The 13612-nt window shown below is 49.7% G+C and overlaps 1 protein-coding gene across 3 annotated transcripts in view; it reads left to right on the top strand.

The window, feature by feature from the left end:
• The window catches only part of Rps6ka2 (ribosomal protein S6 kinase A2), a 285292-nt gene that overhangs the window by 254267 nt on the left and 17413 nt on the right, over positions 1-13612 (top strand). For all 3 annotated transcript variants that reach the window (XM_029471102.1, XM_029471104.1, XM_029471103.1), the window contains 3 exons: positions 3918-4020; positions 8655-8785; positions 9631-9756. In XM_029471102.1, coding sequence (XP_029326962.1) covers positions 3918-4020; positions 8655-8785; positions 9631-9756 — 360 coding nt within the window. The remainder of the gene's footprint in view (positions 1-3917; positions 4021-8654; positions 8786-9630; positions 9757-13612) is intronic.

Here is a 13612-nt window from a genome sequence, read left to right on the forward strand (position 1 = left end):
TCCACTCGGCCCCCGTACTGTGCCTGCATGTGCCGGCATTGCCACTTCAGGAACATCTGCACCCTTTGCAGATTGATTTCAAATTGTCTAACCCAAAACTGTGCATTAAGCAGATGTTAGGGCCTGTGACCTCAGGGTAGATCCGGCTTCGTGGTTTTTGGAAGCCTCCACTTTTGATTTGTGCTACCTGCCCTTAGCTCACGCTCCCCAAGGCCTCTCAGGTGTATGCAGACCATGACGTACCTTGCTCAGCCTCCTCAGCTCTGTGCATTGTGAGAGCTCTCTCCATGTCAATGCCAGGCTGACGTCATCTTGATACTGACAGACAAATGAGATGATTAAAAAAACGATGAGGTCCCATTTTCCTCGCCCTGACTCAGGTAGACATGAATTATCCCAGAATCTCAGAATGACAGACATCAGTCAAGCTCAGTGTCTGGGCACAGGTCTGTTAGCATTTGCTTCACAGCAACCTCTACACAGTCATTTGTACTCAAGAACAAAAGCACAGCCACCCTTTGTGTGATGGTTGGTGTATACTTGGCTGAGGGAGTGGCACTATTAGAAGGTGTGACCCTGGTGAGTAGGTGTGGCCTTGTTGGAGTAGGTGTATCACTTTGGTCGAGGGCTTTAAGATCCTCATCCTAGCTGCCTGGAAGTCAGTCTGGAAGTCAGTCCTTCAGATGAAGATGTAGAACTCTCAGCTCAGCCTGCACCATGCCTGCCTGGATGCTGCCATGCTCCCACCTTAATGATAATGGACTGAACCTCTGAACCTGTAAGCCAAACCCAACTAAACATTGTTTTTTTTAAGAGTTGCCTTGGTCATGGTGTCTGTTCACAGCAGTAAAACCCCAACTAAGGCATTTTGCAAAAACTTAGAACCACCCACGTGCGGACACAGGGAAACAAAGCTATGTTGTGTGTAGTAGGAGCACATATTGGCACCTTCCAGAATGTGTGCACAGCAAGAGCAGACACAGAACTGCCCTTAAGGTCATGAGAAGTCTCTAGGAAGTCACTGTAGCACAGAGCAACTGCCCCAGAGAGCCCTACAGGGTGTGGGGTAGAAGCTGCCCAGAACTTCCTGCCACCGGCACTGAAGAAGCTGTGACAACCTTAGGGTAGAGAGCATGCTGCCAGCAATGATAACCATCATGGAAGGCCCATGCCATAGCAATGACACATGCTAGGCCCTGCCTCAGGAAGACTGTCCCTTGACAAATGTTCTATCCACTCTCTCACGTGCCTCCTGCTGCCTCTCTGTAGCTGGATCAGGCTTCCAAAAGAACATGAGGTGACACACTGCCAGGATGCTTTATCCAGCCTGGCGTTCACAGCACACAGATGTGATGTGTGATCATCTCTGTCCCTGATCGTTCAGCAGTGGCCACTGGTGGCTCCAGCACGGGGCTCTGGGGCATATGAAGGGCAGGGAAGTGAACTGAGCATAATGCGGGGTGAAGCACAACGTGCCGCTGAGCAGAGCCCCACGGCACAGCATCTGGACCATCTGTGTCCTCTATTTGTCCGAGATGCTCTTGACCCAGGGATCTCTCTGCCCCTGGCTGTGTTATGCACTGGGTGTTCCAGTCACTCCTGTTTCTGTCTAGATAACATCAAGGCATGAACCTCTGCTCTGCTGGACCAAAGCAGATGGAAGGATTGGGACCAAGAAAGTGTCCCTGGAGTCAGAATGTGTGGAAGTAGAACTAAGCCATCTTAGGCAGTTGGAGCTCCTGGAGCATTGGTTTCCCTATGAAATGCTGGTTGAGTGCCCTGTCTGTTCGTCTGTCATAGGTTAACAGACTCACAGCCAGCTTTGCCCCCATCGGTGCTTCCTATAGAGAGGAAAGGGTGCCAAGCAATGTATATTGTCTGTCACGCTGCTTCTGCACAAACCTGACTGTGCAGTCACAGTGTTGATGGTCAGACCATAAAGGACAGAATTGGGGGTGGGGAGAGGAGCCAAGCCAGGTCATGTGGGTATCATGACCACTTGGGGTGATGCTTCATGGTGTGGACTGGCCTGACGGACCACATCTCCAGGCATTACCAGAAGTCCTGCTGAGGAGGATTCCCCTCGGGAGGAGAAATGGTAGCAGGAAGCATAGGTGAGAACTCAGCCTTCTGTACACGGAGGTCCCTATGGACTGAGGGACCAATGCCGAGCTCCTGCTTTCCTATTCAAAGCTGCTCCTCAGACATAAGCATTCAGTCGTTCGTTACTTTGTTTCTAATGGAAATCCCATGTGTAAATCAGCCTCCCTTGCGGAAGTAATAGACCTGGCTCTTGAACTGTCCATCTCTCCCTTTTCCCCTCTCTCCTCTTCTTCCCTCTCCCCACCTTCTCCCACTTCACTTTCCATCACCTCTCTCAGGAGAGGTGGTTTCTTTTCCTGCAGGTTAATGCACTCAGAAGCCTATCTGAAGTTTAGCTGGACGTTTCTGGGCAGGAGTAGGAGGCTGCCAGAGCCTGACAAGGCCTGGGTCCTTGTCTGAGGTTCCTGCTGTGGGATTTCCTCCCAGAGGTACCTACACTAGAGATGTGTATCCCGACTGAACTGGCATGGGTAGAACACGGGCCTTCTCTGCTCTTAATGAGTGGGATGACAGAGTAATTCTGGTCCAGAGTTGGGATGAAGTTTTGCTTCTCCACAGCGCCCGACAGGTATCTGAGTGCTGGACAAGGCATGCCTGTGATCACCCTGGATCGGAGGTCACACTGTCCTTTCTGCATCACCCCACCCCCAGGGCAGGCGCTGGCTGTCAGTGTCCTGCTAGCCTCTTCCCAGTGGGCCTGATTCAGTGTGTTCTCCCCAGATGCACTGTGTTTTGAGCATATGGTGTTTTAAGAAGAGCCTGGGGTCTAGCTCCTCCCTTCTCAGCCTCACTCACTCACCCTTGGCCTTGAACAACTTACTGCTTAGCTCCTAGCCTCAGTTTCCCTGCCTGGTGAGATGATAGGACTGCCTTTCCCTGGTCTTGGAGTTGTATAGAGCATAATATGCCTGCAGACATTGAATCTGTACTATCAGTGACTCCCCAACTGCAAAGCTAGACCCCAGAACCTTCCCCATAAGTACCAAGGACATGGTATCAAAGGCTAAGGTAGGAAACCAAAAGTTCAAGCCCATCCTAGGCTATTTGGCAAATTCCAGGCCAGCCTAGACTACATACCAAGAACCCTGTGTTCCCATAGTCCTGTGACATCACCCTCTGTCCCCATGGTGGCCCTCAGGCTCAGCTCTCCCGGTGCTTCCTGCCTCTTCCTTCACACCTCCTTCTTGCTAGTCTCTGCTCTTCAGTCTCTTGTTTCTTTACCATCCACAATGCCTATCACAGCTACCTTGCCAGATCCCAAACTTGTATGCTCTGTCCTTGAATTTCCTCATCCAGTATTGTCTCCGAAGAGGATTGGAAACTCACTGTGGGTTTCGGAAGCAGGTTCCAGCAGCAGGTCTGACAGGGAGCCATCCTGAACTTCTGTGTCTTGCCAATGGCCCAGGCACTGGGAAGGGCTATGTGAGCAATGGGTGTTCTGTGCCTCAGTTTCTACAATTCATGGATTGTTGAAATGTGTTCCAAGGTGGAGTTCCACAGCCACTTTGTTCAGTGTGCACGGCTAACCTGTAATATTTTCTTGGAGATAAAAATCCTGTAGCTCCTACTCCCCCCAAAATTAGAAAACCATTACTCTAAGCTGAAGGACGTTCAGCAGATCTCAAACCTTTCCTTTTGTAATGTAATATATGATTTCCACACTATATACACGGTCTCTTAGGACACAGTGGGATATAGTAACAGAATCTGTATCGCACCACATCATGTATCTTGGAAGTATGAGAGCTGCTGTGGCCTCTGGTCCCTGTGCTCTCGGTAGTTTGACCTCAACATCTGTCTTGTTCTCCCTGCAGAAGCTGTACCGCAAGGAGATCAAGCCACCCTTCAAGCCAGCAGTGGGCAGGCCTGAGGACACCTTCCACTTTGACCCCGAGTTTACTGCAAGGACCCCCACAGGTGTGTGCTGGTCCTTCCCAGCATGGCTGATCCCACCTAACTCCAGTAGACTTCGTGAAAGATGCTCTCTTCGTGAATAACCTTCAGCCCCATTCAGTGATCCTGATTTCTCTGCTTAGCAGTAAGGTATCGGGGGTGGAATCGATTCTTACGATTCCTGTGTGACACCCACTTCAGAAACAATCGGGGTTCTGTGGACCCCTCCTCTCTTGTTATGAGATTCAAGATAGTGACAGCCCTCCCAGGGGCACACAAGCAAGACACAGGAAGGAAACAGGTAGTTCACATTTCTAAGGTATGGAAGAAGGTGGCCATCTTTAGGTCCCTGGGCTTATGAACTAAGTGTATTATTTCTGTAAAAGCTGGGGTCCTGTTTGACAGATTCCAGTACAGAAACTTAGCTTCATGGTGTGTGAGATCTCTGGAGTCTCTGTGTGTAGTCCCCTCATATCTGGTCAGCTCCCTTTAAACATTAGCGTTCTGGTTCACCCCTCATATCTGGTCAGCTCCCTTTAAACATTAGCGTTTTGGTTCTCCATTTTCTCATATGCCATAATTGTCTTTGACTGTCGTGACAGAGTAACACCAGAGGGTGGCTTAGCAAGAGATATTTGTTGTGTCATGGTGCAGGAGGCTGGGTTTGAGGTCACTTTGTGGGCAGGGCTGTTCCTGGCAAGGCCTCTCTGTCTTATAGTTGGCCACATCACTGTGTCCTCTCATGCCTTTATTGTATGGATGGGAGAAGCTGTAGAATGTTGGCGTTTCTTCCTCTTCCTGTAAGGGCACGAGTCCTGTGGGAAAAAAGCCGGCACCCTGACCTCCTTTAACCTTGACTTCTCCCACGAAAACCCTGTGTGCAAACACAGCTGATAGGGCAGAGGGAGCCACTCCAATGATGGTGTGCCTAAGGCCCTGGCAGACTCAGGGGCAGGTTCAGGCAGCCATTGTGGGAGCTACTGATGGCTGAGCAGGGATTCTTTGTGTTTCCTCGCTACTTTTAAATAGGAAATGGCATATGGTTGTCGGAACCTAAGTACAAAACAAGAGATTACCAACCATGAGTCTCAAGTCAGGAGAAGTGGGGTAGAGAGCCCACCCTATTCTCTTGGATACAGGCTCTGGAGCAATGCCTTTATCCACACCCTACTGGTCAGAGAGATGGGCATGCCCTCCCTATGTCATGATGGACAGGGCTCTGGGGACTCCTCTTGGGCCTGGGGTAGGTCCCTTTTTGAGCAATATGGCACGAAGAACATTGCATTGATTCAGGGCAGGCAGCCCCAGGTGGCTCTTTCTGACCTCTGGGTCCCACTCATCTCCAGGGAAGACCAAAACTATAGTCAGCAGCAAGGCTGAGGTACAAGCGTCCCTGAATATTGTCATGCTACACATTGTCAATGCCACAGTGTGGTCAGTCCATGACAGCATGGGCCGGGGCACAGAGGAGGATGCCTGTTCAGCTGCTGAGACTTGTCAGCAAGTCAGACCCCAGAAGGCATCCTCCTGCATCAGAGCTGCAGATGAACAAACGCCAAAACAGTTTTCTCAGGATGAGAAGATGGCCTGTGAGCCAGAGAAGACTCTGCCAAGACCACAGAGATGCCAGCAGCCCCACTGGGAAGGACAACAGCAGTCATGAATCCGTCGTGTGAAGGAAGCTCCGTGTTAAAAATGCTTAGTGGTTACACTGGTGAGAGCGAGGGCACCGGTGCCGGCAGCTCCATGACCCAGTGCCTGTGCTCTCTGTATTTGATGGGGAGTTTAAACCCCAGCCTGGTTGGCTGGTGTGGCCTTAAATAAGCCTCTTAGGCCTTTTGTACATGGAAAACGATGCTTTATCTCAATATTAGCCCAAGGAAAACCCATCAGACAGGGTGCTTCAACCCCGTGTCTAGAACTGCCTTATATTATTCCTCAGTATTGTGATTTGTTCAGATGCTAGGTTCAGATATCTTTTCAAGAGTTGGCATTTAGGGAGGCTGCAATGGAAGTGCCAGAGGCGCAGAGCAGCCACTTTGATGTTGAGGTCAAGGCAAGCTTTTCCCAGCAGGAGCGCTGAGTAACCTCCAAGTTGAAGAGCCATAGTGATGGGATCCTGAGACAGACTAGACACACAGAGGGTATTTCTCGTGGCAGGCTTTCTGAAGTCTCGATCAAAGTAAAGCCAGCTAGCTTGTGCTTCTGGGTCGCATGTCAGCTGCTCAGCGGGACCTGCTGATCTAAGGTTTGAAAATGTATCCCATTGGGCAGAATGCTCCCAAAGGTTGTTTCTGCTTGTGAAAGTTTACTTTTTAAAATTTAACTTGTAATTTTGATCTTCTGCGTGCGTGTACTATGCTGGTGTTCAGCCACCTTTTAACCGAGTATAAAGCTCTCTAAATTCTGCCTATACTACTTGCCATTTGCGCTCCATCCAGCCTCAAAAAATAACTATCAGTTCCTTCAGCTCCTTATAATGACCTCCTCGCACTTCAGTGGACTGGCCGTTCTTGTGCTTCTGCTGATTTCTGGGCTCTAAGCAGAGGGCGTCTTTAGTAGCTGGAAAGCATCGCTGACCTGAGCCGTATTTTCTCACTTCTAAAATGCATCAGGTCAAGTTCATGTATCCTGTTCCCTACACACATGCACAAGTGTGCGCGCACGCGCACACACACACACACACACACACACACACACACGCGTGTGTGTGTGCTATAAACAGACCCTGAGGGTACAGTGGTCTGTACCCTCACCGTTGCCAGGCTCAAGGAATTCCTAGAATCGCCCAAGTTCTTAACCTTAAACCTCAATTCCTGAGATTGGCATAAGCATTGTTAAACTGTTTTTCTCTGGTCCAGTCTCTTAGTGCTAAGAGAAAGCAAGAAAACAGACCTCAAAGTTGGACTCTTCATGCTGCGAAAAGAAAGACAGATCTGCAGAGCTTGACAGAACCAGAGCCCATCCGTCTGTAGGGCCCATGTTGAGGGAAGCAGCCTGTCTACATTAAAGTGCCGACTGCCACTGGGCGGCTCGCTGTGCATAACTTCATGTTCTAAAAATAGCACTGCCATGGTCTCCGTGTTACTGAGCATCCCCAGTCTGGCACATTTGGGGCTTATTTCTAAGCAGTCAGACCTGGTCCCATTCAGAGTCACATTAGTATCTGTCTGCATGGGAGACAGACCCTCTTTGTTAGCAGCGAGTCTTGCCTCTCTTCCTTTTCTATCCAGGAGTCTTGAGATGTGGTATTGCTTGTTTTTTGTTTTGTTTTGTTTTTGCTGTCACAAATAATGATAAAGGCAACATTTCTCTATACCCATTGCACTTTTATGTAAGCTGGCTCTTCAGAGGGCCGTGTGCCTTTGAAGATGCAGGGGCCATTGGCCATCCTGCCTCTTCCGAGAGGACGTGCCAGTTCCAGTGCCTTCTTCTCCTTTGGCCAAATCCAGATGTGGTTGCTAACTCTCCCTTCTCCAGATCCCTTCACCAGACATTGCCATTGCATTTAAAACAGCACATGCCCCCTCATCTGAGGGTCTGGGTGTCTCCAGACACTGGGCCACGCTGGCTGTGGGGTGGCTTCCTTTGCCCATTCTTGTCTGTCGTATATAATGCAGGTATTTCTCCCTGCTAGGCAGTCCTGTACCTTCCTGTTTGCCTAGTGGTGAACCTGGAGGAGAACCATGTTTTAACAGTCATACTTTTGAGCAGGCTTTGTGAACTTGTAAAAAATCACAGTGGAGGAAAATAATCACTCCTCATTCAACTTCTGGGGCAGCGGTGACTTTGCCCATGTATCCCGAGCTTCTGTCCCCACCGGCAAGAACACGCTCAGGACAACCGGAATCTTCTGCGGCAAAAGCTTTATTGCTTACTTCTTCAGGAGCCAGAGGAGAAGAGAGAGAAAATGGCGAAGCCCCGTCCCTTTTATGGAGGATTGTCCTCCGCCTCGGACGTATCGCTCCCTGATTGGCTGCAGCCCATCGACGACGGAGTTGTCATGGGGAAGGCAGAGCACATGGAGTGGAAAACTACCCCAGCACATGCGCAGCTTGCTTGTTTACTACTTAGAACACAGGGTGTAAGTGCCACCTTGTAATGGCGAATGTGAGGGCGGCTCCCCACATCCATGCATCCCTGAGGATCAGAGTGGTGTAGCCTCGGCATAGAGCTGTGAGGCTGTGGAAGAGGCTGTGCTGGCTGTGGGCTGGGCTTTGAGCAGAGGTAGGGTTACAGGTAAATGTGGCCCTGGGGAAGCTCTTGAGTTTTCTCTGATTGCCTTGAGGCACACAGCACCCGCCTAACCTAGAAAGGTGGTGCCTGCTGGGAAATGCACAGGAGAACTTCTGGTGACTTTTCATCTTGCTCTGTAGTTGGGGGTTGGTAGATTGTGTTGAGGAAAATCTAGTAACCTCTGAAGTCAGTAACCTTACAACATGTGATCCACGGTGACCTGAGAACTTCTGTGTTATATGTGTTTGCCGAGTCAGACTTTCAGCAGTACCTGGAATAGTCCACGTGTTTCTGCCTCTCTCTGCGAATGTACATTCTCCAGCACATGTGGTGGTCCATGTGGGTTCACACGCACACGCCATGGTTTTGCCCTGCCTCACTTGAATCTCATGAAGTGTTAACCATGCCTTGCTTATCTGCAGATTCTCCTGGTGTCCCCCCAAGTGCAAACGCCCACCACCTCTTCAGAGGATTCAGCTTTGTGGCCTCCAGCCTGGTCCAGGAGCCCTCACAGCAAGATGTACCCAAGGCCCCCATTCACCCAATTGTACAGGTAAGTCTGATTGCCCAGGAGCTCAGTCCATAGCCTTGATGCCTGGCCTTGGAGACCCTGTGGACTTTTATCAGCTCAGTGTTGGGAGTCAGCAGTGAGTTAATGGTAGACACCCCCCTGTCCCTAGTTGTAACTGTTACTATGGTGATGTTCCTGGTGGTCTGAACACACTTATTTCTAAGAAGGAATTAAAAGGTCTTGAGAGGATTGCTGTGGACATCTGTGCCAGTGGCCCCTCAGGACGGATTCGGGGATCTTCTCTGTGTGAGCTGTGGGTGTCTCATGTCATTCACTGGGAGGTCAGTGAGGGCAGTGTTTAGACTTCTGTCAGTCCATGGCTGTCACTAGAATTCAGAGAACTCAGAAGGATTAGGAGCAAGCTCCCTTGAGCACTTGCTGTGTCCTTCACTGAGAGTAGATGGCATTTGATTCCCCTGCCTTCGTCTCCCTTGTGATTATGGCTCACGAGGCTTTTGTCCTCAGTGATGAATGAGTGGGCACTGCACACAGCAGCCAGGACTGGCTTTCGACTTAGGCATTCCAGGTTGTGCTTCATGGGGCTACTCTGGAGACAGTGCCCCTGCCACACTGGAATGCTTCTGCCTCATCACTCCCTGAGTCTCACTTCCACAGATCTCAGGGGGAAAAAAGAATGCTAAGTGCACACATGATATCTATGTGTCTGAATATTAAGAACAACCTGTACGTGTATCTCTGTGGCCTTGGACAAGGGACTCTCAGTTTCCCCAAGCTCGCCGGTTCTCAGGGTGCCCTGAACCTGTGTCTGATGCCACGTGTACCTGTGTGAAAGGCTGGTAACCGTCCCTGTCTTGGCCTCCCTGCAGCAGCTACACGGGAACAACATCCACTTCACTGACGGCTATGAGATCAAGGAGGACATCGGGGTGGGCTCCTACTCAGTGTGCAAGCGGTGTGTACACAAAGCCACGGATGCTGAGTATGCTGTGAAGGTAAGCTGAGGAGCGCTGATGTCCTGTGACACAGCAGGAACGTGGATGCTGAGCAGGCTCCCTCTATCCGCAGCTTCTAAGGTCTGACGTGATCGACATCAGTTTGTTTTGATATGGCATCACCCATTTAAAAATTATTCTTTAAGCCGGGTGTGGTGGCACACAGTCGCAACCAAAGCCCTGAGTGTCCCAGATGAGTCTGGCCTATGTAGCAAGATCCTATCTCAAAGGACCGAAAAAAAGTCTTTTCAAATCATAAACATTTCAGTTATGTCGAACATGGAACCATTCATCTTTAGCAACTAAGTATAACATATGCCAAGAATGACAGTCCCAGAACCCAGGATCCAAGAAGATAGGATTGGGCAAGCAGGCATAGCATTTATCAAAGGAAGGAAAAATGCAGGGGGCAGGGGGGAAGAAGGAGAGGAAAAAGATAGAGCTGTGGAAAATGGATCCAAGAAGTACATAGGAACATAGACTGAAGGAGAGGGCTTAGGCTTTCCTCCAACCACCCACACCAGACCAAACCAGAATACAGTACATATTATAATCCAATATGCTGAGCTCTACACAGTAATTTTCAGCTCTGTACCTGTTGCTAGATTAAATATTGGACCTAAGAATCCAAAGTGCTAATTTCTAGGGTTTTCTATAAAGCTCTATCTTCTGAAGTCAGAGTGTGACGTACACAAATGCACACAACCGTGCGTTCTCGCTACACAGCTGTGAGGCTAGCCTGTCTTAACACTGAAGATATAGGGCTTGAGGGGGTGGTTCAGTGGTTAGAACCCTTGCTGCAGGACATGTGGGCCTGACTTCTAATCTCCACAGCCTACATGAAACCAGGTGTGTAGCACACATCTGTATGGCAGTGCTCCTAGAGGAGATGGGAGGCAGAGACAGGAGAATGCACAGGATGGGTTAGGCCAGCTAGCCTGGCCTGTGCTGAAGTGAACAATGGGAAGAGACTGTTTCAGACAAGGTCAAAGGAGAGGCCTGAGGTTGTTCTCTGACCTCCATACCTGTGCTGTGTGGCATGTATGCACCGACATGTACACACACACATAGACACTCACATACACACACACAGACTTTTGGCATGTGTCACTGGCCCAGCTCTTCAGGGTAAGTAGGGAGAAGTGGAGCTGGCCAGCAAGGTGACACACAACAGGAGCCATTTCCACCCATTGTGTGTGATTTTCCAGGCTCTGAAAAGGGTGCTCCGCACATGGACTGCATGAGGTATCGTGCATCTGCGGCTGTTTCTTGACAGCGAACATTTCTCAAAAGCATATTCCCTAGAGAATGTGCATCTTCACGGGCTATCTGCCCCAGGTTTCTCAGACTGCGAGAGCATTCATCAGCCTCGAGGGGGCGGGGCGGGGAGGAGCAAAATCAAAAGCAAAACCCACCAGCCAAACATCTCAGGAACCTGTGGTGGCCTTTGGACAAACTGACCTTTGATTTCTCAAATAGGAGTGTTTAAACGTAGAAGGGTTAACTTCAGAACTCTGCTGATGCGCTCTCACCATTCTGCCTGCCCATGAAGGGGAGGACCGAGGGAGGAGGTGGGACATGGAAACTTCCTGGAGTCCTTGATGTGATGGTAGTGAAAAAGGGGGGCTTGGACAAACAGCAGGATCACCAGCCGGTGTCACAGAGTGCCGCCTCTGTGACATAGACACCGGCTGTCTATCGTGCATGGCTGGGGGGGCTTACTTAAGACCTGTACTGCCTCACCCTGGGACTTTCCAGTGCTTTGTAAGCTTGCATTGAGCTTCTTAGTATTTCTCTGGGTGAATTGTTTCTCACAGAAATTCTTTAGATAGTTTATCTAGAGGCCAGCAGCACTCCTAGAAGCAAGCAGGGCTGGCTGCCAAATAGTGCTAAGAAACACATCTATTGTGTCTCCAGCTCAGCTGACCCAGTGCCCTTCTGGAAATAGCCTGCTACTGTTGAGTGAAATTCTGTGCCCTGTGACTAGGCCCCATGGAGAGTTGTATGTTCTCTCTGGTATTCCTGCATCCAGCTCTCACGCAGAGCCATCTGTCACCAGCTTTGTTGGGAGTTAGGACTCTGTCCTCATAGATCCTTTTGTGGTTTGACCCTGTGGACCCTCAGTGATAGCTTTTTCCAACCTGTACACCCTAGGAAGAAAAGCTATGTATTGTGTCTCTAGTTAACAGTGAAGAAATAGCCAGGCTTTCCTGCTTCTCTTTCACAGCTTCAAAGCAAGTTGTGGGCATGTGGGGACTCCCCTTGTCCTCTCTAAGACTATAGTGGGCCATAATTTACTGGAAAATGCTTAAATTAACTCTCACTGGAAGGAACATGGAAAGCCATGGTTTCTGGGCAAGACCTAGGCATCCACATTTCACCTAGGAGCATGCACAGGGCATGTGTGGGCAGGAAGCAGTAAGTCCACTTCTGTGAGGGTTGAACCTTTATTGAGTTTCTTTTAAAGATGAAAGAGCCAACAGTCCATCATGTCCTGTGTCCATAACCACAGTGGATGTCCACTCTGGTGAGCAGAGTCTAGTCAAGCCTTTCTGTAGGTCTGTGGACTCAAGAAAGCCAGACGTGTGTTGGGAGTAGACTGAGCTGTAGAAGACAGAGAGGCCTGTGCTCACGCACTGTAGCGCTTAGTTAGTTAAGAGGAAAGCACTCCAGAGCTGTGCGTTGGATCTGGATCATCTCTGCTCGGCATTCAGAAAATTGCTCGACGGCGCGCGCTGCCTGTGGACTCCTTGATTTTGCCTTCAGGAAGCCAGCTGCTTTCAGTCATTGCTTCTCTGACACATCTTTTCTCCCTGGTCACAGGACAGAAGCCTCAACACACATGGAATACATTGCACGGCCTGTCCCCTTGCATACTTACATGCACACATGCAGCTCAGGCACTGACACCTCTTTACTAACAACCCCCTCCTGTGGCTGAGAAGTTTTGGGGGAAATGTGAACCTGGTCAGTGACGGACATGTTTTCCTTAGGAGGCAACAGCTGTGCCCCTCAGCCACACATGTGCTGTTAGTAAATGCATGTGGTTTGTATTAGATAAAAAATAAAAACCCTTGCTGCCAAGCCTGATGACCTGAGTTCCAGCCCAGGACCCACATGGTGGAAGGACCCAATTCTAGCAAGCTGTCATGTGATCATCACGGGTGCCCCGTGCTCTATGCCATGCCTACGCATACACATACACAACCGAAGAAACGGATGAAAATGTAAAAATTAAAGGGCCTTAAAGTCATTCCAAAGTGTGTGTCACCTTGTCCTCTTAAAGCATTTAAAATAGTTTCTTTAGACATTTTTGCTCCCATTCCATCCTTCTCCCTTTGGAACCTTCTCTTCTTTCTAAGAAGTCTCCCTCCTGCTTCCCTGTCCCGCACGTTGCCACTGAGTTCAGTTCCATGGCTCAGTAGACGTGTGGCTATTTATTTGAGCCAGAAAAACATATCTTGGGCCCCACAGATCTCCTCCTCAACAACTCTGACTGCTCCTAGTCCCCGGAAGAGGGCTGGGACCTCATGGACCTGTGCCCATCATTGAGGTCTCAGGCTTGTGTGCAGAGTGACAGATGACTATCTCAACAACCAGTGTTCCCAAGGTGTTTGTGACTTCCCTGTCAGCAATTGGATGACTGTGTTGGCTTGTATGTCATCCTATTTTTAACTACCACAGAGGATGTGGCCGCCACACCCAGGACAGGAGAGGCCTCACTCCCAGTAGGAGCCAGAGTTTGGATTCACATCACATCATCCGTGTACCACAGTTTGCACGGCTGCACTCAGTTTCATTCTGTGTATATAATTTGTCAGCCAGAAAGGAAATGGAGTTAAACAGATGCTTGGCC

The sequence above is a fragment of the Mus caroli genome, chromosome 17, assembly GCF_900094665.2.
Source record: "Mus caroli chromosome 17, CAROLI_EIJ_v1.1, whole genome shotgun sequence".
Taxonomy (NCBI): Eukaryota; Metazoa; Chordata; class Mammalia; order Rodentia; family Muridae; genus Mus; species Mus caroli.